Source organism: Myotis lucifugus, unplaced genomic scaffold (genome assembly GCF_000147115.1).
Source record: "Myotis lucifugus unplaced genomic scaffold, Myoluc2.0 scaffold_117, whole genome shotgun sequence".
Classification (NCBI taxonomy): domain Eukaryota; kingdom Metazoa; phylum Chordata; class Mammalia; order Chiroptera; family Vespertilionidae; genus Myotis; species Myotis lucifugus.
Genome location: NW_005871165.1, coordinates 3,126,865 through 3,152,105, shown reverse-complemented (window position 1 = coordinate 3,152,105; position 25,241 = coordinate 3,126,865). Strand labels below are relative to the sequence as shown.

The following is a 25,241-nucleotide window of genomic DNA, read 5'->3' as shown; positions in this document are numbered from 1 at the left end:
GGTGAAAGGGAGATTGCCAGTTGCTGCAAGGAAGAGACCGAAGCAGGTTTCAGTGTAAACCGGTGATTGTAGGCTGAGGAGATTGAGGATTTGGAGCCAATGCCAAGGGGAGTGAGCCCAGGCAGCTGAAGCGGGGAGAGTATTCCAGGTTCGGGGGAAACCAAGGTGCACGCCTTGAGGGTGGGAGTGTGTTCATGGGGTTGCTGTGTGCAACAGGGCACCCTGGGAGTCCCGAGTGGCAGGAGTGCTAGGGGCAGAAGGGGAAGTCCTCAGGGATGAAATTGGAAAGGTAACTTGTCTTTCATTCTGAGTGAGATGGGAGTCACTGAGGGTTCTGAGCAGAGAGGTGATGAACTCTGACCCGAGTTTTAAAGGCTCACTCTGGCTACTGTGAGAATGGATGGATTGGACAAGAACCAGTGAAGAAACCTATGGCGACTACTGCAGTCATCCACGTGCGAGGTGATGGGCCTGGACCAGGCTGGTGGCCGTGGGAGTAGAGAAGAGGTTGGATTCCTGATTTATTCTGAGGGAGAGCTGACAGGAGGTCCCATGGATTGAATGTTGACTGAAGTTACCTAGTAGGATGACAGGACTTGGGATTGTAAGAACTATTACCAGAGAATAGTCTTCAGTGAGTTGGGAGCTTAATTTTGGTCATTTTAGGAAGATGGAAGAACCTGCTGGCAGTGAACTGGTACAGGGGACATTCTGGAGGCAGGAAGGCTGTGTGCCGTGATCCAGGTGAGCAGTGATGAGAGTGTGATCACAGCCAGCGATTGGAGGAGGTGGTTGGATACAGCACCCCAGGGGCTCAGTCCAGGCACTTCTCTGTGTTAATGTGGCTGGTTAAGAAAGGGAAAGGATTCCAAGATGATTCCGAATTTCTAAACTGGAGGAGGAGGAGGTAATTAAGTAGTACAAAGAATGCAGCAGAAGCAGGTGTTGGGAAATGGGAGTGCCCTCTTGTGGTTTTTAAGAGCAATGGGGTAAAGCCCGATTTTGGTGAAGGTGAGGAGGTGGAGTGATGTGACTCAAAGTGTAAAGCCGTTTTATCGTGGTAGAACCGAAGTCCTGGAAAAGGTTACGTGGTGGTGAGCAGAGCAAAAGTGAAACTGGGAGGAATGGAGGTGTGTGAGGGAGGCAGTCGAAGTGGAAGGAAGGAGAAGGCAGAGGGCTGATATTCCCAGCCCAGCTGTGCTCCCACCCTAGCGGGTGAGTCCCAGTAGGCCTGCGATCAAGGGAGGGGAGGAGGGACCTGTTGTCCACCCAGGTCGCGGCTTTAGGAGTCCAGGGTGCAGACTGCAGGGGCTTTTGTTTGAGGAGTGTGCTGGGATGAGGAGTCATAGTCACATGACAGATTGGGAAAACATTATCTTTCAAAAGATACTCATAGTAGAAAAATGTATGGTTTACAAAACAATGAAAAGAATCCTTCATCCTAACTCTGCCAGCCAGAGGTATCTGTTGTTAAAATTTTTTAAATATAATACTATGATGAGTGGACAATGGTAAACACTGCTGTTCTCACTACCCAGCTTCAGAAATAAATGTTATGAACCTCTCGGCTATTGAGTCCCTGTTGTTCCCATCCTGTCAGCTCCTCCCTTCCCCTCAAATATAGCCATATATGTATGAATCCTAAACAACCTGTAGTATTATTATATATAAGTAGAGGCCCAGTGCATGAATTCGGTGGATCGGGCCAGGCCTGTCGGGAGGAGGAGATGGTGGGAGGTTGGCCAGCCGGCCCGCCCCGATTGCTGGCTCTTTATATATATAGATTATACTTAATATAAACAATATAACACTTTATTTTTCTGTAACTTTTGTTCACTCAAAACATATGTCTGAGATTTATCTATGGTAATTCATGTGGCTCTTGAGCATTTATTTTCACTGCTGTGTGACAGTCCATTTTTATGAAAACATTTTTCTCCAAAAGTATTTTAATGATTACGTAATAGTCTAGTATATAAATGTACTATAGTTTATCTAATCTGTTCCTCTTGTTAGCCATCAGGTAGTTTTTGTTTGTGTTTTTTTTTTTCCTAAAAGAATTAGCATTCAGCTCAATTTTTATACATAGCCATTATTATTTCCTTCAACGTAATAGAAGTAGAGTTACTATGTGGACAGTTATACATACTTTTAAGATAAAAGCAGTATTTTCTTGCTGCAGTTATTTTGAAAGAAAGGCTATCAACCATTTCTCTCTTCATTTCAGTCTCTCTTTCAATTGCCTGCATTTCGAAGACTTGTTCTCAGCTACAGCCTGCCACAGAGTGTACTGGAAAATTGTCCCAGTCACACCGTAAGTTGTTGCTTTTGAGGAATCTTCACTGTTTAGTTCCTTTAATTCCAAAAGCTTTTAATTTTTTGGCTGAAGCTGATAACTGTGATGCTCTTTGATTTGTACTAATATTGTTTTCACTTCCAAATGGCTCTTTTTCCTTCTTTGTGACAAGAAATAAGGGTTTGCAAAAATGTAAAGTTAAGTAGGAATAAAATTAGAAAAACAGTTCCACGAAAGTGGTGAGTTACCTGCTGACCTCAGCATGGGGAGATGCAGAAATCACTTCTGTTGTGGCAGTGAGCAGTGAGCAGTGCGCTGCATTAGTCACTCAGACCTAGTGATGCAGAGGAGGCAACCTAGTGCTGGCGGTCTGGGCTCAGAAGAGGCTTTAGCCCTGGCTGGTGTGCTCAGTGTTTAGAGCATCGGCCCTTGAGCCAAAGGGTCGAGGGTTCAATTCCTGGTCAAGGGCAAGTACCTGGGTTGCAAGTTCGAGCCTGGGCCCCAGTCAGGGTGGGTGCAGGAGGCAACCTATTGATGTGTCTCTCTCACATCGATGTTTCTCTTTCTCCCCTCCCTGCCTCCTTTCCACTCTCTCTCTAAAAATAAATGAAAAAGACATCCTTGGGTGAGGATTAACAAAGAAGACGAGAAGGATGAAGCCTCTCGCCAGCGATCTGACCCTTTCCAGGATTTCACCTGGGAGACAGATCTTCCTAACAGGAGGGAGGACGGCAGCTTCAGAAAACAATTACACTATTAACTCCCTTGCTTCTACGTAGACACTCTTTCAGTTGAGGGTAATCCCCTATAGAGACTTTTCAGAGTACTTGTAACATAGTTTGAGACCTACCCTGGTCTAGATCTAGGTAAATATAAATGTAAGGAGTGATCGTTGACAACTTTTCTCTTTATATGTTGTCATTTTTCAAGTAAGAGGTTGTAAGAGTACACATTGCTGTGTTTTCTACAGGAAAAGAGAAATATCATGTTTATGCAAGAGCTTCAGTATTTGTTTGCTCTGATGATGGGATCAAATCGCAAATTTGTAGACCCTTCGGCAGCCCTCGATCTCTTAAAGGGAGCATTCCGATCACCGGAGGAACAGCAGGTACAAGGTTTTCCCTCAAACTCTGTGGAGTTTGAAATCATGCCTAACATTACTGTAATGTTTATTTTAACCGTGTAATAAACTATGAACATGAGTAAGCAGGACTGTGGGTGCCTACCTTTGCCCTTTATAATGTCTAAGGAACAGGTGGTAAAAAGAGGGTGTGTTGTCTGGGGAGGCTGGCAGTTCTAAAAGGAAGAAGTAGTAGTAGAAATAACAATTATAAAGAAGCTGTTGAAGTAGGAGGAGATTGGAAAATAGCTCAGTGAGTGCAGCAAAGAGTCACTGAGAAAAACAAAGTCCTTTGTCTACATGTTTGCTGGGGTGCAGACCGTTTAACCCTGAGTTCAGCAACTCTGAGCAATCTTCTGAATATTAGTAACTTCTTTTCCCCACCTCCTATTAGGAAACAAAGCTGTCATTATTAGTGCAGCTCCTTCCTCATAAAAGTAATTTTTTTCTCTAAAAGTCCTACAGTTCTGCAAAATCTCGAAACATTTTACAAAAGTTTTCTTTCTCCATTCAGATCTCATAAATTCTAAAGCACTACAGTGTGTTCTTTGGACCTTTTTAAAAAGTCCTAACTGGAAGATTTAGTTTATTTGTTACAAAAAGAGGTGGCTGGAAGTGGCAGCGTTCCAGTTTCCTCTTAGCCACAACTTAGAGGCTGCCTAGTGTGCCTTCTGTTGCACCTTTGGTAGCTGGTCCCAGTGTTCCATGTACCTTCTTGATAGGTGGCCTTAAAATAGAAATCTTTACATGGTAATAGAATCGTAGTGATTGGTGGGATAAAGTAAATGTTTGTTTCCCTAAGTATAGTGTGGGGTCTAACTCGTATGCAATTTGTTACCTTTCTTACAGCAAGATGTGAGTGAATTCACACACAAGCTTCTGGATTGGCTGGAGGATGCATTCCAGCTCGCTGTTAATGCTAAGTGAGTGTCGAAGATCCGTTTGTACATCCTTCCTGCTCACAGTGGTCCAGTGAGAATCATGATAAGGGCGAACAATCCTCATCTTAAGTAAAAATTGCTGGTTTTGCCCAACTAGTGTGGTTCAGGGTTGAGTGTTGACCTATGAACCATGAGGTCATGGTTTGATTCCATGAGGTCAGATTGCAGGCTCAATCCCCACTAGGCGACATGTGGGAGGCAGTTGATCAATGATTCTATCTCATCATTGATGTTTCTATCTCCCTCTCCCTTCCTCTCTGAAATCAATAGGAAAAAAAAAGAAAGAAAAGAAATTCTGGTTTTTACCAAACTTCATGGGGTAGCCACTCATATTTGTCATTATGCATCCCCATTGCCTTTGGTTTTTCTCTTTGAGGATATAGATAATCATATTAACCCACAATTTTTTTACTAAACGGGCCATAATTATTAACTTTGTTACAGCCATAGCCTGTGCTGTAAAATGTGTTAAAAGGTTAAATCGTAGATGTGAACATGGTGGAATAATATAGATCATTAAATTTGATCTAAGACAACTGGTGTAATCTGTGTAGACTGTTAGAGAACAGCTTTTAGACATGTCAGTCATTGGCAGAAGTGAAATTCAGGGCAAAGATACAAATGTCCCTCACCCAATATAGATGCTGAGGAATTTGCTTTCTAAATTGTCATAACTTTGGGTAGAAGAAATGTATATCATTAAACAGCTTTGCAAATGGAAATGTACATAATTAACAATTTAAGGTAGGCTTGTAGATATAAACTACAGTTGACCTTAGAACAACATGGGGTTGAACTGTGCATATCCATATATACATGAATTTTTTTTCAATGAATATACTAGAAAACATTTTTGGAGATTTGCGACAATTTGAAAAAGCTTGAGATGAACCATATAGCCTAGATATATAAAAAAAAATTAAGAAAAAGTTAGGTATGTCATGAATGTGGAAAATAGTGTATTATTTTCTTTTATAGTTTTCTTAACATTTCCTTTTCTTTAGCTTATTTTATTATGAAAATACAGTAATACATAACATACAAAATGTGTGTTAATCAACTGTTTATGTTACTGGTAAAGCTTAAGGTCAACAGTAGGTTATAAGTAGTTAAGTTTTGGAAGAGTCAAAATTATACATGGATTTTCAACTTAGTCCCTAACGTCCTCATTGTTCAAGGGTCAACTGTGTTTTCATTCCTTGACTATCATGCCACTGGGAAAACTTTTTCTGTTTATTTGTGGAACTGCACAAGAAGGTTCATACTACTTTTATACCCTGTATACCTTGGAGAGCTATATCTATATCTCTTATGTATGTATCGAATGTATACAGATACATGTATTAGGCTTTCAGCCAGGGATCAGGCCTTATTGTCCTTGTGCTTTCAGATTTTAGCATTTACTTGTCCAGTGAATGTGTGGACTGAAATAATCTATTACTTATTTTAGACCATACCTGGCTCTTTGTTTAAATGAAAAGGTAGTGTTTTTGCTTTTGAATGATGGTTGGGTTTAGTGTAGTGCTTATCTGATCCAAATGATACCAAGTTGTCTCCTTTTTTTAAAAGCAGCAATCCCAAGAAAAAATCTGAAAATCCAATGGTGCAGCTATTCTACGGTACTTTCCTCACTGAAGGGGTTCGTGAAGGTAAATTCTCTGCTGTAACTGTTAATGCTAGTCCTGTGACCAATTCTATATTACTGTGACAATTTGGGGAGGCAGTGTAGTGAAAAGGCTTGGGAATCAGACAAATGCAGGTCTGAATGTTGGTTCTGCCTCTTAGAAGCTGTATAACTGTGAACAAATTATGTGAGGTCCTGGATCCTCGGTGTCTTCATCTATAAGATGGGCCCAGTCAGGTAGCTCTGTTGGTTAGAATGTCATCTCCATACACCAAGGTTGTGGGTTTGACCCCTGGTCAGGGCATATACAAGACTCAACTAATGAATGCATAAATAAGTGGAACAACAAATTGATCTCTCTCTCTCTCTCTCTCCCCCAACCCCTCTCTTTCTCATCAATCAATAAAAAATTTAAAAAGATGGGCCTGATCATTATCTCAGAGATGTTATATTAAATTGTGTAATATTTGTACTACCCAAATCTAGTATTAATTTTAGATACACAGTGATGCTACTCAATTTTCTGTTCTTTCAAATGTAATATCTAATCTCAAAAGATTTTATTGTGTTAGACTGCCAGAAATGTTTGTCTACTATAGAAGCTTCATGTTGGCTACATGAGGTTTTTTTTCTTTTTTTCAACTATAGAGAATTTTGAACACATAGAAATAGACCAATATAAAAACCTCCATAAACTCAGCAACCATTAGCCTATGGCCAATCGTTCTCCATGTAACCCCTGTCTACGCTTATCCCTCTGACATTCTTCTTAAAACAATCCAATATCACTTTCACACCAAAAAATAGCATTTCTTATATCAAATATCTAGTCAGTGTTCAAATTGTTAACTTGTATAGTTATATATGGAGCTAGAGTGTTTATTTTTATTAGTACAGTTTCTCTTAATTAGGATCCGAATGTGGTGCGTTTATGATTCGTTGATATGTCTTTTAAGCCTCTTTTCAAAATCTGTAGATTCTTCTTCAATCTATTTTCCTTGAAATGTTTTTTGTTTTGTTTTGGTTTTTAAGAAAGCGGTTTGTTTGTTCTCTAGTATTTGTATTTCCCACACTCTGAAATTTTGCTGCTTGCATATCCATGATATAAATTAGTAGTTGGATCTAGACTTTGACTGGATTCAGGTAAGGTTTTTTTCCCCCCCAAAAATATATTTTTGTTTATTTCAGAGAGGAAGGGAGAGGGAGAGAGGGATAGAAACATCAGTGATGAGAGAGAATCATTGGTCGGCTGCTTCATGCACTTCCCTTACTAGGGATCGAGCCCGCAACCTGGGCATGTGCCCTGACTGGGAATGGAACCGTGACCTCCTGGTTCATAGGTCGACGTTCAGCTACTGAGCCACACCAGCTGGGCTGGGTAAGGCTTTTTTAGGCAAGACACATTCACAGGTCATGGGATAGTCTTGGTCAGGAGGCATTTACTGTCTGCTTGCGTTTCTTTTTGCAGTGTTAGCAGTTGCCAATGGTCTGGGCCTGGATCCACTGGTTCATTAGCGGTTGCCACACAGGCTTAAATGCACTACAGATCAGTTGTCAGGATGTTGCTGAATTAAGAAGACATTGCCTCTGGTACCAGAAAAAAGGGCTTTAGATTATGCTATGCTAGTGATGTCTTTTAAAAATCAATCTGTTTCTTTGTCTAGGAAAGCCCTTTTGTAACAATGAGACCTTCGGCCAGTATCCCCTTCAGGTAAATGGCTATCACAACTTAGACGAATGTTTGGAAGGGGCCATGGTGGAGGGTGACATTGAGCTGCTTCCTTCCGACCATTCAGTGAAGTACGGACAAGAGGTGAGTTGGGTATTTTATTTGGTGCAGCAACCACAAAGCCAGTTAAATAGGACTGAGCTTTTTTTCCCATCACATAGCTTTACATGTAACAAAACTTAAACTTGTCTGAGATCTCTCATGAGTTGATATGAGTTGGTGAGTCTTACTATTGGATAAATAAATTCTTTACTAAAAGTATGAATTTGGAGTCTGAGTTACTCATATAAGGTTGTTTGCTGCTTCTGATATTTCAAGTGTGATCAAGTTTCTCTCTTTCTGTTGAAGCCTACCTGTACCTGAGTAGGGAGAGCGCACTGCCTCCATATTTTCGGAGGGTAAAAGTACAGTGATTAACTCCTATGGTATGCCATTTAGAATATTTTCCCTATTATAGTATTTACTGTTTTCCATTGTAACTTCTGCCTTTACTTTAATTTTTTTTAAATTTTGCATTTATTTATTTTTGTGGGTTGGAAAGAAATGGGGACATTAAAGGGAGAACAAGGGTAATTAATATCTCAAGACTTCAGCTGGGTTAAGAATTAATGAGTTGCATTTGTAGTAGCATTATTGTCAGTACCACACAGCTTGGATTATTCTCTTCTCATCATCCATTTTGAGACAAAATTATGGCTTATATGATGAGTCCAACTCAATAATTACTATAGGAGGAAGGAAAGCTTTCTTGAGTTAAAATAGGGAGCATAGCATGAGCCTTGTCAAAGTGCATTAGCGGTAGGTAGGGCAGGGCTAGGATCTGGAGAGAGGAACTGCTTCCCTAGCTTTTCAAGGAAGTTACCAGTTCCTGATTGTGAGTAGCTGCATGGTGCTGATGGTGTGCTTTCAAAAGAGAGGGGGTGCTCACCAGTTACTTAGCCCTCTGGAGACCTTTATTCAAGGATGGGAACACTTTATATATATATAAGAAAATCATTATGCTTGTTTAGATTTAGCCCTGAGGTAGTCAGACAGGCTATCTGGATTCACCTCGGCCCGACGAGGGCATGTGAAGGGGACTGCTGTTTGTACCTTTGGTAAAGAGAATATTTTAAAGCTGTCATACAGACCTCTGGCCTACAGGTGAATTGAACAGAAAGGCCTTTCCTGTTCTAGCTTTTCCTCATCTATGGTCAGTGACAGTTGAGATCATTTTTAAATGTCAGGGCTTTCTTTTCTTGAAACTCAAGGTAACATTGTAGGTTCATATGTCTGGGTCCCTTAGGAGAAGTCTGTAAATTGGAATTGAGAGATTTTCTCAGGAACTTGAGAACTCATTATCTTAAGGCTACTTCAAGTTTCCTTTCTAGACAGAAAGGGGATTCAAGTTATGGTTAATAGACTATAAATAAATAGTGCATTATATATGCACACATACTGGTCTTTTTAGCAGATTCATGGAGACAGTTGTCCCCTTATATGCTGCTTAGATTATAATTTCTAATTCTTTGGTTAGGCTGCCATTTTCTTCAGGTTTCGAATCTATTTTGAGTACTGATGACTTAATAAATTGCAAAGGTGCTTGTGCATTCACATATTTAAGGGTGGTTATTTCTGAGATAATAGTTGAGCTGGAGTATTGAGGAATGTTTAACCATATTTTCAATGAGGGCATGATTCTAAGTGGTCATTTCCTTTAGGATTTGAGATTAAACAAGAGTGTAGAATGAGTTTGATTTGAATATAAATTCTATACCAAAAATACAGATTTATGAGGGATATTTTAAATCTAGCTATTGCCATTTCCTGAAAATAACTTGTTTCTCTCACATTTCTACTCCTGACATAGTGTTGGTTTACAAAACTACCTCCAGTGTTAACCTTTGAACTCTCAAGATTTGAGTTCAATCAGTCCCTTGGTCAGCCAGAGAAAATTCACAATAAGCTGGAGTTTCCTCAGATTATTTATATGGACAGGTGAGTTCTGTGATTGATTGTCTTAAGATACATTGCAGCAGAAGTGAGCCCATACTAGTATATTGTGCATATGAATCACCTGCAGGCTTGGATTCAGTGATCTAGGTTGGGAACCAAGAGTTTGTACTTCCAAGAAGTTCTCAGGGCTATGCTAATGGTGCTTCTGGTCTCTGGTTTATGATTATGATTTTAGGATTCTCCTTGCATGTGTCAGTGATTTGTTCCCTAAATATTACTGAGTAGTATTTCATTCATTGTAAGGATGTACCACTGTATTTTTTCTATTCAGCAATTGATGGGCATTTCAGATGTATCCATTTTTAGGATATTATGAATAAAGTTGCTGTGAACATTTACTTAAAAGTCTTGGTGTGGGTTTTAGTGCTTCTGTGTAAAAATATTCAGGAGTGAGATTGCTGGGTTGTATGAAAAGTGTATGTTTAACTTTATAAGAAAATTTTCAACTATTTTTTTAAAATTTTATTTTTTAAAGTTTTATAAATAGTAGTACATATGTCTCCTTTTTTCCCCATTGACCTCCCCCTGGCCTGCCCTACCCCTGGCACATGCCCTCACCCCCCCCCCCCGACTCCCAGTGTCTTGCATCCATTGGTTATGCTTATATGCATGCACACAAGTCCTTCGGTTGATCTCTTACCTCCCCCCCAACCCTCCCCTGCCTTCCCCCTGTAGTTTGACAGTCTGTTCAATGTTTCTTTGCCTCTGTATCTATTTCTGGTCATCAGTTTGTAACGTTCTCTATATTCCACAAATGAGTGAGGTCATGTGGTATTTATCTTTCACTGACTGGCTTATTTCGCTTAGCATAATGCTCTCCAGTTCCATCCATGCTGTTCCAAATGGTAAGAATTCCTTCTTTTATACACCAGTGTAGTATTCCATTGTGTAGATGTACTACAGTTTTCTAATCCACTCATCTGCTGATGGGCATTTAGGCTGTTTCCAAATCTTAGCTATTGTAAATTGTGCTGCTATGAACATAGGGGTGCATATATCCTTTCTGATTGGTGTTTCTGGTTTCTTGGGATATATTCCTAGAAGTGGGATTACTGGGTCCAATGGGAGTTCCATTTTTAGTTTTCTGAGGGAACTATCATACTGTTTTCCACAGTGGCTGCACCAGTCTGCATTCCCACCAGCAGTGCAGGAGGGTTCCTTTTTCTCCACATCCTCTCCAACACTTGTCTGTTTGTTGATGATAGCCATTCTGGCAGGTGTGAGATGGAACCTCGTTGTTGTTTTGATTTGCATCTCTTGGATGATTAGTGACTTTGAGCATGTTTTCATATGTCTCTTGGCCTTCTGTATGTCCTCTTTTGAAAAGTGTCTATTTAGGTTCTTTGCCCATTTTTTGATTGGATTGTTTATCCTCCTTTTGTTAAGTTGTATAAGTTCCCTGTAAATTTTGGAGTTTAAACCCTTATTGGAGGGAACATTGGCAAATATGTTCTCCCATGCAGTGGGCTTTCTTGTTGTTTTGTTGATGGTTTCTTTTGCTGTGCAGAAGCTTTTTAATTTGATGTAGTCCCATTTGTTTATTTTCTCCTTAGTTTCCATTGTCCTAGGAGCCGTATCAGTAAAGATATTGCTATGACATGTCTGCTATTTTGCTGCCTATGGCTTCTTCTAAGAAATTTAGGGTTCCCGTGCGTATGCGGTGAGAAACAGAGTCCCCGCGTGTGCTGGCCGAGAGTCAAGTCACTGGTGCGCAGTGTGGCCTCTGGCGCGGAGAATCAGGGTCCCCGGTCTGCTTGGGGGGCTGGGTTGCACAGCCTCCATGTGTCGTGCGCTGAGGGAAACAGACTCCCCTTGTGTCTGCGCCCAGAGTCAAAGTCAGGTAGCACAGCGCCCTGCACTGACAGGAGGCCTGCTCGCCTGCTGCAGGAAACAGGTTTCCCATGTGCGCACGCGCCCAGAGTCAAAGTCAAGTCGCACAGCCGCCCTGTGTCGGCAGGAGGCTTGCTGGCGCACCGTGGGTCTAGCAGGTTCTGTTCTGCTGCGGCGAGCTGGCAGGGAGGGCATTGGGCTCTGTGACTCTCAGAAATCTGCGGCCTGGATGTCTGTAGTCTTGGTGTCTGTGGGTCTGCTGCTGTGGTAGCAGGACTTTGTCCCAAGTGGCTGTAGGGTCCCAGTTTGCGTCTGAGGCCAGACTGGGTGGTGGTGAGACTCGCATCCTAGTCGCAAGCAGTTCTGCCCTTCAAGATGGCCTGGTTTCTGTGCAAGCACTGGCCAACCCCGTGGCAGTGGCAGCGGGGTTTCGCAGTCTAAGACTGCTCGGTCCGCCAGCCCCCCAGGAAGACCCGCAGGATCTAGCTAACACACATCCACACACTCTTCTATCGCTCCCTCACTCTCTCACATACTCTCCCCTGCTGCCTTCTTGCCGGTTGCCATCTTTTCGGTCTCCCAGCTATTTTCTAACGTGGCTGTACAATTTTGCATTTCTACCAGCTCCATTTGCTTCAAATCCTCACCAATATGTGGAATTAAAGTTAGCCATTATAGTGGGTTTGTAGGGATATCATATTATTTAAAATTTATATTTCCCTGATAACTAATGATGTTGAGCATCTTTTTATGTACTTAATTGATGGACATTTGTATATTTTCTTTTGTGAAGTGTCTGTTCAAACCTCTTGTCCACTTCCTTAACTGAGTTGTTGTGTTCGTACTGAGTTTTAAGGGTTTTTTAAAAATATATTTTAGATTCAAATCCAAATATTTCCCGTTCGCTTGCCTCTTCCATTTTCTTCCAGTGTTTTTAGAAGAGCGGGAATTTTAGTTTTGATGAAGTGTAATGTATCAGTTTTTCTTTAATAGTTTGTGCTTTTTATGTTTTAATAAAAAAATCTTTGCCAAACCAAAGGTCACAAAGATTTTCTTTTTTTTTCCTTTCTGAAAATTTGTAATTTTAACTCTTAAATTCATGTTTATGACTCTTTTAGAGTTTATATTTGTATATAGTGTGAGAGAAAGATTTTTGGTTGTTTTTTTTTAATAAGAGGGGAAAGATGGCATGTGGGTGTCCAATTATTCTAGCACCATTTGTTGAAAAGACACTCCTTTCCCTCATTGAACTACCTTGATACTCTGTCAGAATTAATTAAATTTATATTTGTGGGTCTATTTCTGGAGTCTCAGTTCTGTCTATTGCCTAATCTTATGTCAGGTCCACATTGTCTCGATTACTATGGTTTTATTATATAAATCTTGACCTCAGTATAAGTTCTCAAACTTTTTCTTTTTTCAAATTGTTTTGGTTATCCTGGTAACTGTGCATTTCTTTCTTTTTTTTCTTTTTCCTTTTAATCTTTATTGTTGAAAGTATTACATAGGCCCTTCTTTTCCTCCCATTAACCTCTTCCAGCCTGCTCCCATCCTCATCCCCCCCTCCACCCCAGGCCCTCACCACCCATTGTCTGTGTCCACAAGTTATGCATCCTTTGCATTTCTATATAAATATTAGAATCAGCTTGTCAGTGATTGGGATTTTGATTGAGATTGTATTGAGTCTATAGATCAGTTTGGGGAAATTGACAACAATTTTTAGTTCTTCAATCCATGAACATAGTATAGCTCCATTTATTTAATTTTTTTGTGAATTTCTCTTAACAGTGTTACATAATTTTTAGTGTACAGGTCTTGCACATATCTAATTGTTTATCCCTAAATTCATGTTTAATTTTATTATAATTGTGTGTTTTTTACCTCATTGCCTCCAGGCTATGCCTCCAGAGGGAATGCTTTCAGTAGTCTTAACCATTAAGTGTTGCGATGTTAACTGTGTGTTTTCATAGATCCCCTTTGTCTAATTGAGGAAGTTTCCTTGTATCCCTAGTTTGCTGAGATTTTGTGTTATTAATGTTCTTAAATATAAATTGTGATTTTGGGCTTATTTGCTTAGATACATGTACAGAAGCAAAGAGCTTATTCGAAGTAAGAGAGAGAGTATTCGAAAGTTGAAGGAGGAAGTGAAAGTCCTGCAGCAAAAACTGGAAAGGTAAGTTATGGATAACTCTGTGCTTATAAATATAGGAGTAGAACATTAAAATCAGATAATTTGTTTATATTTAAAAACTAGAAGCCCAGTGCACAAATTCATGCACAGGTGGGGTCTCTTGGCCTGGCCGGTGATCGGGGTTGTCTTGCCCAGTCCTGATCAGGACTGGCTGGGGGGGACTGCAAAAGTTTGGCTGGCCGTGGGAGGTTGGCTGTGGGAGCACACTGACCACCAGGGGGCAGCTCCTGCATTGAGCGTCTGCCCCCTGGTGGTCAGTGCACATCATAGCAACTGGTCGTTTGGTTGACCAGTCATAATGGTCGCTTAGACTTTTATATATAGATAGATAGATAGATAAATTCAGAGTTTAAGTATTAACTAGTGTATTTATAAAATAAGAATTTTTTCCCCTAAGGGTGAAGCAGTTTTCAAGATGAGCTAAGAGTATCCATGGGCAAACAGTAGTCCCAGGGGACTTAAGTGACCCTGGGCCGCACAGTTATTGGCAGTGTATTTCAGAGGCTCCACATTCTGATTTTATAGCCCTTTACTGTTTTCCACTGTCCTTGCCGTCTTTTTCACAAACACGAGAGAGGTTATGTCGTCGTGCTCCTCTCCCGTTGTCTTGGGAAAGCAGTTTCTGAATGTCTGGGGAAGGTGAAAACAAAAAACAATGCTGCTCTACCTAGAGTAGGGCTAACTGATTAAAAGGTCTAATATTCTGACACGGACAAAGTCCTTTGTCTTATAGAGGATTCAGTCCTTTTTGTTTGTTTACATTATTCTGTGGAATCACCCCTATGACTTCCTAAGGGGGAGTCAATGTAATTTCTTTTTAGTCAAGATAGAACCCATTGATTTAGCATTTCAGAAAGAATCCCATACAATGTGAGTGGCTTTCCCCCTTTATCTGCTTAACAATTTTGCTGCTATCACCACCCCATCTCTACCCACTCTATTGCTAGGTCATTAATTTTCCTGAGAGGCAACACTGCATACGCTCTGATGTGGTTGACTTTGATTGGTCTGTACATATTTTCCACTAGTGTTTTCATTTCATAATGTCCTTCTAAATATAGAAGCAGACAATTTTCCTTCTTCCTAGTTCTATACCCCTTTCTTCCCCCTACCTCTCACTTTATTCAGAGTAGAAAAATGTGAAGTGACTCTATCCTTTGTAAATAGAATCTCAGTATTACAGAGTTTACCTGTATCAATCAGTCAATTTAATTATTGTACCATTTAAACTTTGTCTACTATATTGAACTGTAGAATTCATTAAAGTAAATTTCTTTAATGACTCTAACATATGCTAGTAATGGCAGAATATTGGGTATTATTAAAATAATTTGTTATTTTGGTTACATATTTCAGGTATTTATTATTTTCTAATCCCAAAGAAATTTTTAATAATTTATGCCTGGCCTATGCTGTTTTTTTAAAAAATATATATTTTATTGATTTTTTACAGAGAGGAAGGGAGAGGGATAGAGAGTTAGAAACATCGATGAGAGAGAAACATCGATCAGCTGCCTCCTGCACACCCCCTACTGGGGATGTGCCCACAACCAAGGTACATGCCCTTGACTGGAATCAAACCTGGAACCCTTCAGTCTGCAGGCCGACGCTCTATCCATTGAGCCAAACTGGTTAGGGCGCCTCTGCTGTTTTTGAGTGTATGAATAATAGGGTACTTAGGACTCTGCAAAAAAAAAAAGATTTGCCAGTTTTCTTAAACTCTGACCTTTATCAATACCTAAATACCTACTTACCATTTCCAACTTTCTTTCATTTTTTCCTAATAATTGCTAAGTGGTTGATCTAAAGGGCAGCAAAGAAAAAACCCCTGGGTACTAGTTCACCAGCATTATTTTCAGATTTGAGTACTGGTATATTACCAGTACTATTTTCCTTTAAGAAATAGCATTTACTTTTATGTTCAGAGCCTAAATGTGATATGATATCAAGAAAAAACATACTGGCATGACTTTGGTTAGAAGCCCATTTGTAATATTTTCTGCCAGGTATAAAAGTTTAGATTGTTACGAATTTTTACTTTTGTAGTTAGAGATTTTTGCCCTACAGACTGTTTGAATAATGTGTTAAATATTGTGTAGTGTTTAGAAATAGCCTTTCCATCAACTCTTCACACCACAACAGATCTTTTGTCAGCAAGCCTCAAAATATAAGACAGACATGGCCAATAGAGTACCATTGTCTTTGCCTCTTAGGTATGTGAAGTATGGCTCGGGCCCAGCTCGGTTCCCACTCCCCGACATGTTGAAATACGTTATTGAATTTGCTAGTACAAAACCTGCCTCAGAAAGCTCTACGTCTCAGAGTGACACAAGCATGACATCACCACTTTCTCCAGTGCATTGCCCGGTGTCTGACCTGACATCCAAGGAAAGGTAATGAAAAAAAGTTTTATTAGTATATGTATATATATTTTTGGTTTATTTGTACTGTGCACCTTCTTTCCATCTGATTAACACTCACCCCATATGAACTTGAGGTCTTGAACTCTTTGTCTTAAAGGGAAGCATTTTGCCAACTGTCCCTTGAGAGAATGTTCCTAATTCCCACCAGTGCACTCCCCTGCCCATAGGAGGGTTGGGGTTATTTCACAGCTTCCTGAACTTGTTTTGGGCTAGCTGCCAGCGATCTTTCTAAGAGGAAACTTCAGCCCTACTCTTCCAAACATCTTATTCTTGCTGCTGAAAATATGCATGACTAAGTAAACATTAAGGAAAGAGATTTATTCATAAATAGAAAACTAACACATGAAAAGAACTGGCTCGCAGTTGAAGAGCACAGCCTGGAAGGGCTTATCTAGGGAAGGAAACGGGGAGATCAACGCTCAGGAGCCCTCTCCTTCTGCTCTGGCCCAGCCACATGCAACAACCTTTGTAACTTGGAGGAACCATTAAGGTCAGCTCGGATTAAACTTGATGTGTGCCTTAACTAATAAAACAAAACACTAGGACTTGTTTAAAAAGGTTAGATTTTTTTGTTGTTGTTCGTTTGTTTTAAATATTTTTTTATTGATTTCAGAGCAGAAGGGAGATGGAGGGAGAGAGAAACATCAATGATGAGAGAGAATCATTGATCGGTTGCCTCCTGCACACCCCACAATGTGGATGGAGCCCGCAACACGGGCGTGTACCCTGACCGGGAATTGAACCGTGACCTCCTGGTTCATAGGTCAATGTTCATAGGTCACTGAGCCACGCCAGTCGGGCTAGATTTTTTTTTAAAAGAAAGATCAAGTCTTTACTGCAAGATCATTCAAACATCACACAGCAGCAGTTCCTTCAGTACATTGCAAAGTACTTCTCAGGGCCAGGGCCCCACACCGTAGTTTATTTCATAAAGGGACATCTTAAAAGTAGTGTGGCCACTGTTGAGGTTCACATCAGCTTTCCATTGGAGGTGAGGGGTAAGTCAGCTCATCTGAAAGCATCAGCACTTTTGGTGATGGGGAGAGGGTCAGCTCCAATGCTGGTATTCTCGGGGGGAAGAGGGGCAAGGATGAGGTGGACTGAAGTGAGCACCTCCAGGGCCTCACTCCTGCCATCTCCTGGGGCACTTTCTGGAATATAGAATATATTCACAGGGCCGAAGAAACAAGGCCAGGTTCAGGCGGCACTGCCCACCCCAGACCAGGCTCCTGCCCACTCAGGAATCTGCAGCAGTTCAGGCTCCGATCAGGCTGTGTTTGCGGTGGAGCAGTAATGCCACTGTGTGTGTATGTGGCAGGTAGGATGGGGATAAAAGGAGTTATCTTTGATTTTCTTTCTTTCACACCACACATCGAATCCATTGGCATATCCAGGATCTTTCACTTCTCACCACCTACATCACCTCATGGGTTCAGTCCACCAACGTCCATGGTTTGGCTTATGGCAGTGGCCTTCTAATTGGTCTCTCCCACCCTGTAGTCCTTCAGCATGTGAGCCAGGATGACTCCCCCGTTTAAAATAGGTCTGATCATGCCCCTCTGCCTAAAACCTTGGAGGGGCTGCTATCTCCCTCAGCACAAAAGTCAGCGTCCTTTCTGTGGCCCACAGCCCCTCCATCCCTCTGACCTTATTTCTGGCTGCCTCCTCTGGTCTCTGCTATTTCCTGGGTGCGTCAGGTATGTTCCCATGGCAGGGTCTTTGCATTCTGTCTTCCTGCTTGAACCACAGAGCTCGCCTCATGGCTTCCTCTCTCCCTTCCTCACATCAGATGTCACCTGGTTTGTGGGACTCCCTTGGCCATCCTATATGAAGCAGTATACTCCCCAGCGTAGCACTCCCAGATTTATTGTTCTCTGTAGTAGTTAGGATCTGCCCATGCCATATGCTTACTCTTTAATATGTAAGTCCCATGAAGCCAGGGACTCTGCTTTGTTTCCTGCTGTGTCCCTAGCACCTGGCACAGCACAGGTGTTCAACAAATATTTGCTGAATGAGTGGGTGCCCATGTACCACACACTGCACAATGCTCCCTGCTCCTGGGGGTCTGCCACCAACTAGGAGATCCAAAGGACACACAGTTCTGTCTCCCAGCCTGGACCAGCCTTGGGGATTGCAAACCACTGTTCAGGGTCTGCCTCCTCCTCAGGGATCCTGACGACCCCGGCACAAAGCACACCTTCCCCGGCATAATTACCACCATCCCATGAGCCGACAGAAACACCTAAAAGGAGCCAGCATGGAGTCCAGGCCTCTGCCCATGCGCCCAGGCCAGAATTCTGGACTGGGTCACTGCAAACAGAAAATGAGAGGAAGAGACTGATTCTGGGGCACACTTTTTTGTTTGTTTGAAGAAGCCATTTACGAGGATTACAGACAAATTATATGAGGATTACAGACAAATTAGGTTCTGGTTGTTTAACCTGTTCTGGATTTCCCCAGGTCGGGGATAGGGTAAACAGCACACGGTGGACACTAAACAAACAGCTGATGAATACACTATTTGAGCTAGAGGCTTTGGGAAGGAGCACTTGAAACTCCGGGCCTTTAACAGGCAGGGCATGCTCTGGGCCACAGACAGAACCAAGGGTTCTGTATAAAAAGGTTTATGGGGAGGTTTCAGGGGAAGTATTTTCCATTTCAATATATGAAACAGTATTTTTGCACTCTGGGCAGTTTTGGGCATTACTTTATTAAGATTGTGTGAGAGAATATAGAACTTTTCAGCAAGGGTGCTCCTTATTACATTTTGGGACGAGGGTTTCCTTGTGAAAAGACAGCACCCAGTTGGTAATGGAGAAGAGGCCCTCAGAGACGCTGGAACCTTGCAGTCTCCTGCCTGTCACCTGAGGTGCACCCCTGGGGTTCTGATGCTCCCACCCGGCTTTACCTGCCTCCTGGAGAAGGCACACAGCTTTATCTAAGGCCCCCTTGATGGAGCTTCTTCTCGGGCCTTAAGGAAAATGCTTGAGGAGACCAGGCCTGGACTCCCAATCCCCTCTGGATAAAGCTATGCAGCGATCTGAAGGACCCGCTGGAAGAAGCTATGGAGCGATCTGAAGAACCCCTGGAAGAGGCTACGGAGCCACCTGAAGGACCCCCTGGAAGAAGCTATGCAGCAATCTGCAGGACCCCTGGAAGAGGCTATGGAACCATCTGAAGGACCCCCTGGAAGGAGCTATGCAACGATCTGAAGGACCCCCTGGAAGAGGCTATGGAACCATCTGAAGGACCCCCTGGAAGAGGCTATGGAGCCATCTGAAGGACCCCCTGGAAGAGGCTACGGAGCCATCTGAAGGACCCCCTGGAAGAGGCTACGGAGCCATCTGAAGGACCCCCTGGAAGAAGCTACGGAGCCATCTGAAGGACCCCCTGGAAGAGGCTATGGAACCATCTGAAGGACCCCCTGGAAGAGGCTATGGAGCCATCTGAAGGACCCCCTGGAAGAGGCTACAGAGTCATCTGAAGGACCCCCTGGAAGAAGCTACGGAGCGATCTGAAGGGCCCCCTGGAAGAGGCTACGGAGCCATCTGAAGGACCCCCTGGGGTTGTTCCTGGGGAGGCCTGGAGAGTCATCCTGTGAGATCCAGTTCTTGCTTTCAGGACTGATGAGTGAGGAAGCCCCTAGGCTCAGCCCAGCTCTGTCACCTGCTGACTCCTCCCTCGCCACCTGTGCTCATAGGACTAGATGGTTGGGGTCTGAAGTGCTTCCGAGTGACAGCTTGTGCAGGGCCCAGGTGCTGCAGGCCCAGGATGCCAGGTGCCTGGGAAAGTGGCTCCTGCTTGTGGCCACCGTCTTGAGTTCGAGAGGCTGCGTGGGCAGGGCGGGGCTCTGCAGGCACATCGAAGTGCGCGTGTGTGCTGGTTGGTGTCAGGCAGAGGCGGAGGGTGGGGGAGGCCTGCAGCATGGGAATCTGTCTTTTGGCTCAGTCCGTTAGTTGGCACCGAGTTTACCTGGGCTTTGTTGAACTCCAACAACACCTCCTGCAGAGATGAGTTTGAATCATCAGCATTTACTGTTCCCAGGTCTGAGTCGTAGGACATGAGCTCCTCAGAAGGATCTGGGATCTTGGAGCCATTTTCTTGGGGTAGGCAGCTATCGGAGTCTAGGCTGCAGGACAGTTGGGAGGAACTGGTGTGTCCAGGCTGAGGAAGGAGGCAGTGAGCTGTGTGTTCCATCAGATCTTATGGCCCAAGTGCTGGCCTTCAATGTTCTCTGAGCCTGAGGAAAGGGAAATGGAATCCAGAGACTCCTTCCTCTGTACCAGAGGTGGTGGCAGGGTTGAGCTCTGAGAGTGGGTGAGCGTCCACTCCCTTAAGGTGGTGGGCTTGTAAGGTAAGGGTGTTAGTCCCTGCAGGAAGCTGAGGAACTCGCCCTCCGCGGGGTCTCCAGGCAGTGGTGGGGGGGGAGCTGGTAGTATTCACACTTGCAGGTAGCACTCCATCAGGCCATTGTTGAGGGCCGGCCAAGCCAGGCCCAGCGGCTGCCCACGTCCCTGCTCCAGTTCCGAGATGCTCTGTCTGTGGGTGGCAGCTTTCAGGAGGGTCCAGAAGACAGGCTGAGGCAGAGGCTTCTGGTGGGCACTCACCCACACACTGGATTCAGCTCAGAAGTGCTTGGTGTGCAGGCCGTGGATAACCACGCCTCCAGGGTGCTGGATGTGGTGTTGGCATCTCTTTGCCAGGGAACATGGTGTCCCAGGACACCTACTGCTGCTGCAGTGCCTTCACGGAGCCACTAGCTGCTGCTTGATGACTGGGGCAGCAGCCCAGGGTCCAGTCCATTCTCCACCACAGAGCATTTCCACTCGTGCAGCACCTCCCAAGGAGAACCTCATGCACCTGCAAGGGGAGCCATGGGGGGTTGGGGGGCTCTCGTCACGGCAGCCAGAAGCTCCCACCTGGCCCTGCGGCCTCCTGGTTACTGACCAAGTTTTTTTATGTTTAAAAAATCCCACCCATTTCCCCAATTCCCCCCATATTAATAATTATTCATCCTTGTATGCATAGAAGTGTGTATCCCTCAGGGTGGCACAAGTCAAGAGATGGAGGTGTTTTTTACCTTTATACTCTACCTGTGTGTTTGGACATTTTCTAGAATGGTTTCATGTTCTTTATTTAATAATTGTTTTAATTTTTAAAAAGCAGTTGGGCAGTTTGTTTAAACACATACAGTAATACTGCCTACTGTGCATATTAGATTTTATTTATTTTTAATTTTTTAAGATATATTTTTATTGATTTCAGAGAGGAAGGGAGAGAGAGAGAGAGAGAGAGAGAGAGAGAAACATCAATGATGAAAGAGAATAACCGATCCGCTGCTTCCTGCACGCCCCCCACTGGGGATCGAGCCTGCAACCTGGGCATGTGCCCTTGACCAGAATCGAACCCGGACCCTCCAGTCCACAGGCTGACGCTCCATCCACTGAGCCAAACCAGCTAGGGCTGTGTGTATTAGATTTTAAAGTTATTCTGTGTGTGTGCTCCCTTCTGAAATTGAGATATCTGCTCTCTTGCTTATATTGGAATATTTTTCCATATATATGGGTCCTTGGGGAAGAGGTTTTCTCCATTATTTTGTGTGTATGAGAGAGCAGGTGGGAAGAGTAGGGAGTGAGGGTTTCTTTAAGTCAGAGTTACAGTAAGTTTATGTTCTTCAGTTTTGATGTGAAGTAGAAACCTAAGTACAATTTAGAAGTTTAGTTTATTTTTCTGCTGGTTTGTGTGTAGTTTGTTTGACAGTTAATTAGTAGACAAATTAACATTTACTTTACATACTTCATTCTCAGCTAGTTCAGGGCAATAGTGTGAAGAAGTTAACATTTACATTTAGAGCTGAGTGTTAGATTGCTTACCTGGGTATTGAAAGAGTGGTAGAGCTGGGATTGTCAGCCTTTGAGTCCAGCCCCCATTCTTCTCCAGGGTGTTACCTAGTTTGTATTCCTGTGACTTGGATGTTCAGCTGATATTTCATTTTTCTTGCTCAGTATATTGTGTTCCTGAGCTTGTCTATCCATCCCACTTTGGTTGGCTTAATCTTGGGAACTCTATAGTTGATTCATCGATTCTTTCAGGCCCAGTCTTTCCTTCTCCGTGCTCTCTCTCCTCTCTTCTTCATGAGGATGCAGTATAACAAGAGGTGGGAGAGCATGAGCCATAGACTCAGGCAGGTCTGGGCTTAATACCTCTCCATCACTTACTAGCTGAGTGAACTTGGGCAAGTTGCTTAATTTCTCCAAACCTTAGGTTTAATTGCTTAATAGGGATAGTATCTGTATAGTAATAATATCTGTCTCATAAACAAGCTGTGTTAAATGAGACGGTATATGTAAAGGAAAGATTCAGCTCTGCACCTGTGCGGAGTGAATACTCACCAACTTGCAGTGGTACTTTTCCACATAGCAGCTTGCTTTCAAGGCATGTTTTGGAAGTTATCATATGAGCATGATGTGTCTTCTTTCAGCACAAGTAAAGAAAGCTCTTCTCAGGACGTTGAAAGCACCTTTTCTGGAGACTGTCTACACAAGTCTACGACAGTGACTACGCCACTGGCTTCTTCCCGGTCTCCTGTGTCAATGCCTGCACACCCGGCTCCCCGAGCAGTCACCGAGGAGGAGATCAACTTCGTTAAGACCTGTCTTCAGAGGTGGAGGAGTGAGATTGAACAGGATATACAAGGTTGGCTCTTCTAAAACTTGTCAAACAGCTATTCTTTGCCTTCTCTGTTTGTTTGAGTATTTGGAAGTTTGGCACCTTGGGTACACTTGCTACTATTACCTTATATAATTGAATTTTGCCATATATGCTGTTAAATTTTGGCATGGGGATTGTGACTTCTTCCTTTAGTTCCCTGTAAGATTGGATCACAGACTTCCATTATATAACTGTGGAAAGATCCCTCCTCAACATTTCTGGGCTTCCTGGGCAGCTCCCTTGCTCATGTCTCCTTTGGTTGGGATTTTTCTATATGGCCTCCTGGTCATGTTGCTCAAACTTTTCTTCCCCTTTCTCCTTTTATCTGGGGAGCAAAAAATAAAAATGAAAATTCAGATTCCTTCCAGGTTCTTTTTTTTTTTTTTTTAAATAAATTTTATTGATTTTTTACAGAGAGAGAAGGGAGAGGGATAGAAAGTTAGAGACATCGATGAGAGAAACATCGATCAGCTGCCTCCTGCACACTCCCTACTGGGGATGTGCCCACAACCCAGGTACATGCCCTTAACCGGAATCGAACCTGGGACCCTTCAGTCCGCAGGCCGACGCTCTATCCACTGAGCCAAACCGGTTAGGCCCTTCCAGGTTCTTATTCACAGAAATTTAGGTCTCTCTTGCTCTGCCACCTTCTTTCAGGTCTTATCTCTAGGACATTTGCACCCAAGTGACCCATTAAAGTCTTTTTCCAAGTAGGCTGTTTCTTCTTTAAGAAATATTGGTGCCAATTATATGAGATGATTTTTAAAATCTTAATGTAATTATATTAAACTAACAGTCTTCATAACCTGAAGCACTAGCTGCTTTAAGACTGTCTTCCTTCGTGGCTCATCGAGTGGAGTTGAAGTCGTCGGGACCCTGGCACAGACAAGCACTGCTCATTGCTTAGTGGAAGCAGCCTCTGTGATGTGGAGTGAAATCATCTGAACTAAGTCTTCTCTTTTAACAGATTTAAAGAACTGTATTGCAAGCACCACCCAGACTATCGAGCAGATGTACTGTGATCCTCTCCTTCGCCAGGTAGAATGAATTGATGGGAAAGTAGTCTAGCATGTTCTAGTGGTGCTAATGGCAGATACAAAAAGGAAACTGGATGGCTTTCTTTGAAACTCAATGAGAACCTCCTGAGATATAAGAATATACTTAGGAAAGAAATTGGTAGTGTTCTGTTATTTTTATTTTAGGCTAAAGAAAAAAGTAATAATATCTTCTGCCGCCAGTAGAACGCAAAATATATTTGTTTTGATTCTGCTACGTGTTACTTTTTGACATATTAGAAAGGCTTGCTATTAGATATTAATAAAAATTGTCATGCCTAGTAATTTAAGTAGTACAGTGGGGAAACCTGAACTAGGGACCAGTTACTTGTCCTTTTCACAGTACTGTGGTCCTTTGTTTACCTGCATGCTTTCAAGGTTGGTTTCTCCTATGACTCTAAAAGGGAGGTAGGCGGGCAGTTCTCATTGTCCACATAATTTTTTGTTTAGAATGACATTCTGGCATGGAGGGGAGAGAGGTTCCAGTCAGGGGCATGGCCTCTTAGCGGCTTCGGGGTCAGTGGCCGGAGGGGAAGAGCTGTCTCCAGGGTTGCATGGAGGCATGGTTCTGTTGCATGGCGGGAATGCATCATGTAAATCTTGGTTTTTCCCCATTTTCTCTTTTGTATTATTTCAAAAATTTCTCCACCAATAAAAAATGTGTCAAGGTACTGATTAAATGTAAGTTTAACTTGAGTCTATGGCCAACTTTACTTTTTCCCATCAGTAGTTACTTGGCACTTAAGCATTGCTTTATGTTCTGCATATTGTAAAAAGAAATGCCTTTCAGGTGTGGAAACTAACAAGTATGTAGTTAAAAGGGTCTCACCCTAGATAGGTGAACAGTTACAAGAAGAAATATAGGGACCATATGACTGATTCATAATGAATTATGCTAATTAAATGTCGGTGCCAACTACAATAGACAGAGAACACGATGGCCGCTAAACTAGCTGTAGGTCCCAAACGTGGTAAGCATTTTCTCAGCATATCGGTCAGGGTGATTGTATTTTAGATAAACTGTGTTTGGAATTGGGGAATAAATAGGTCTGGGTTATCTTTGGTTTTAGATCTATAATCGTAAGAGTTTAGAGTTGAACGAGGTCTCAGAGGAGGTTATCTAGTTCAGTTGTCTGGTTTTAAAGATTTGGGAACTGCAGCATAATTGGTAGATTCCAAGGCTGTGTTTTGTTAGTTCATCTTGAATCACCAAGATGTCTCAATGTGAACATATATATATACCTTCCTTACGTCTGATAGTTGGGAATAATCTTGGATTTTAGTAACCTAAGCTTTGTCAGATTACTTTACTGAATCTCACTCAGA

The 25,241-nt window shown here is 42.6% G+C and overlaps 1 protein-coding gene across 10 annotated transcripts in view; it reads left to right on the top strand.

The window, feature by feature from the left end:
- Positions 1 to 2,228: 2,228 nt before the first annotated feature.
- The window catches only part of USP28 (ubiquitin specific peptidase 28), a 35,458-nt gene continuing 12,445 nt past the window's right edge, over positions 2,229 to 25,241 (top strand). For 4 of the 10 annotated variants that reach the window (XM_023757906.1, XM_023757905.1, XM_023757903.1 and 1 more), the window contains exons 1-10: positions 2,229 to 2,314; positions 3,267 to 3,404; positions 4,266 to 4,339; positions 5,927 to 6,006; positions 7,646 to 7,794; positions 9,560 to 9,687; positions 13,613 to 13,708; positions 15,940 to 16,119; positions 22,631 to 22,845; positions 23,828 to 23,898. In XM_023757906.1, the coding sequence (XP_023613674.1) occupies positions 3,282 to 3,404; positions 4,266 to 4,339; positions 5,927 to 6,006; positions 7,646 to 7,794; positions 9,560 to 9,687; positions 13,613 to 13,708; positions 15,940 to 16,119; positions 22,631 to 22,845; positions 23,828 to 23,898 (1,116 nt within the window). In that variant the 5' untranslated portion in view covers positions 2,229 to 2,314; positions 3,267 to 3,281. Of the gene's footprint in view, positions 2,315 to 3,266; positions 3,405 to 4,265; positions 4,340 to 5,926; positions 6,007 to 6,202; positions 6,219 to 7,645; positions 7,795 to 8,058; positions 8,136 to 9,559; positions 9,688 to 13,612; positions 13,709 to 15,939; positions 16,120 to 22,630; positions 22,846 to 23,827; positions 23,899 to 25,241 lie in introns of those variants that run through there. The other 6 variants (XM_023757913.1, XM_023757912.1, XM_023757904.1 and 3 more) reach the window with 4 other exon arrangements.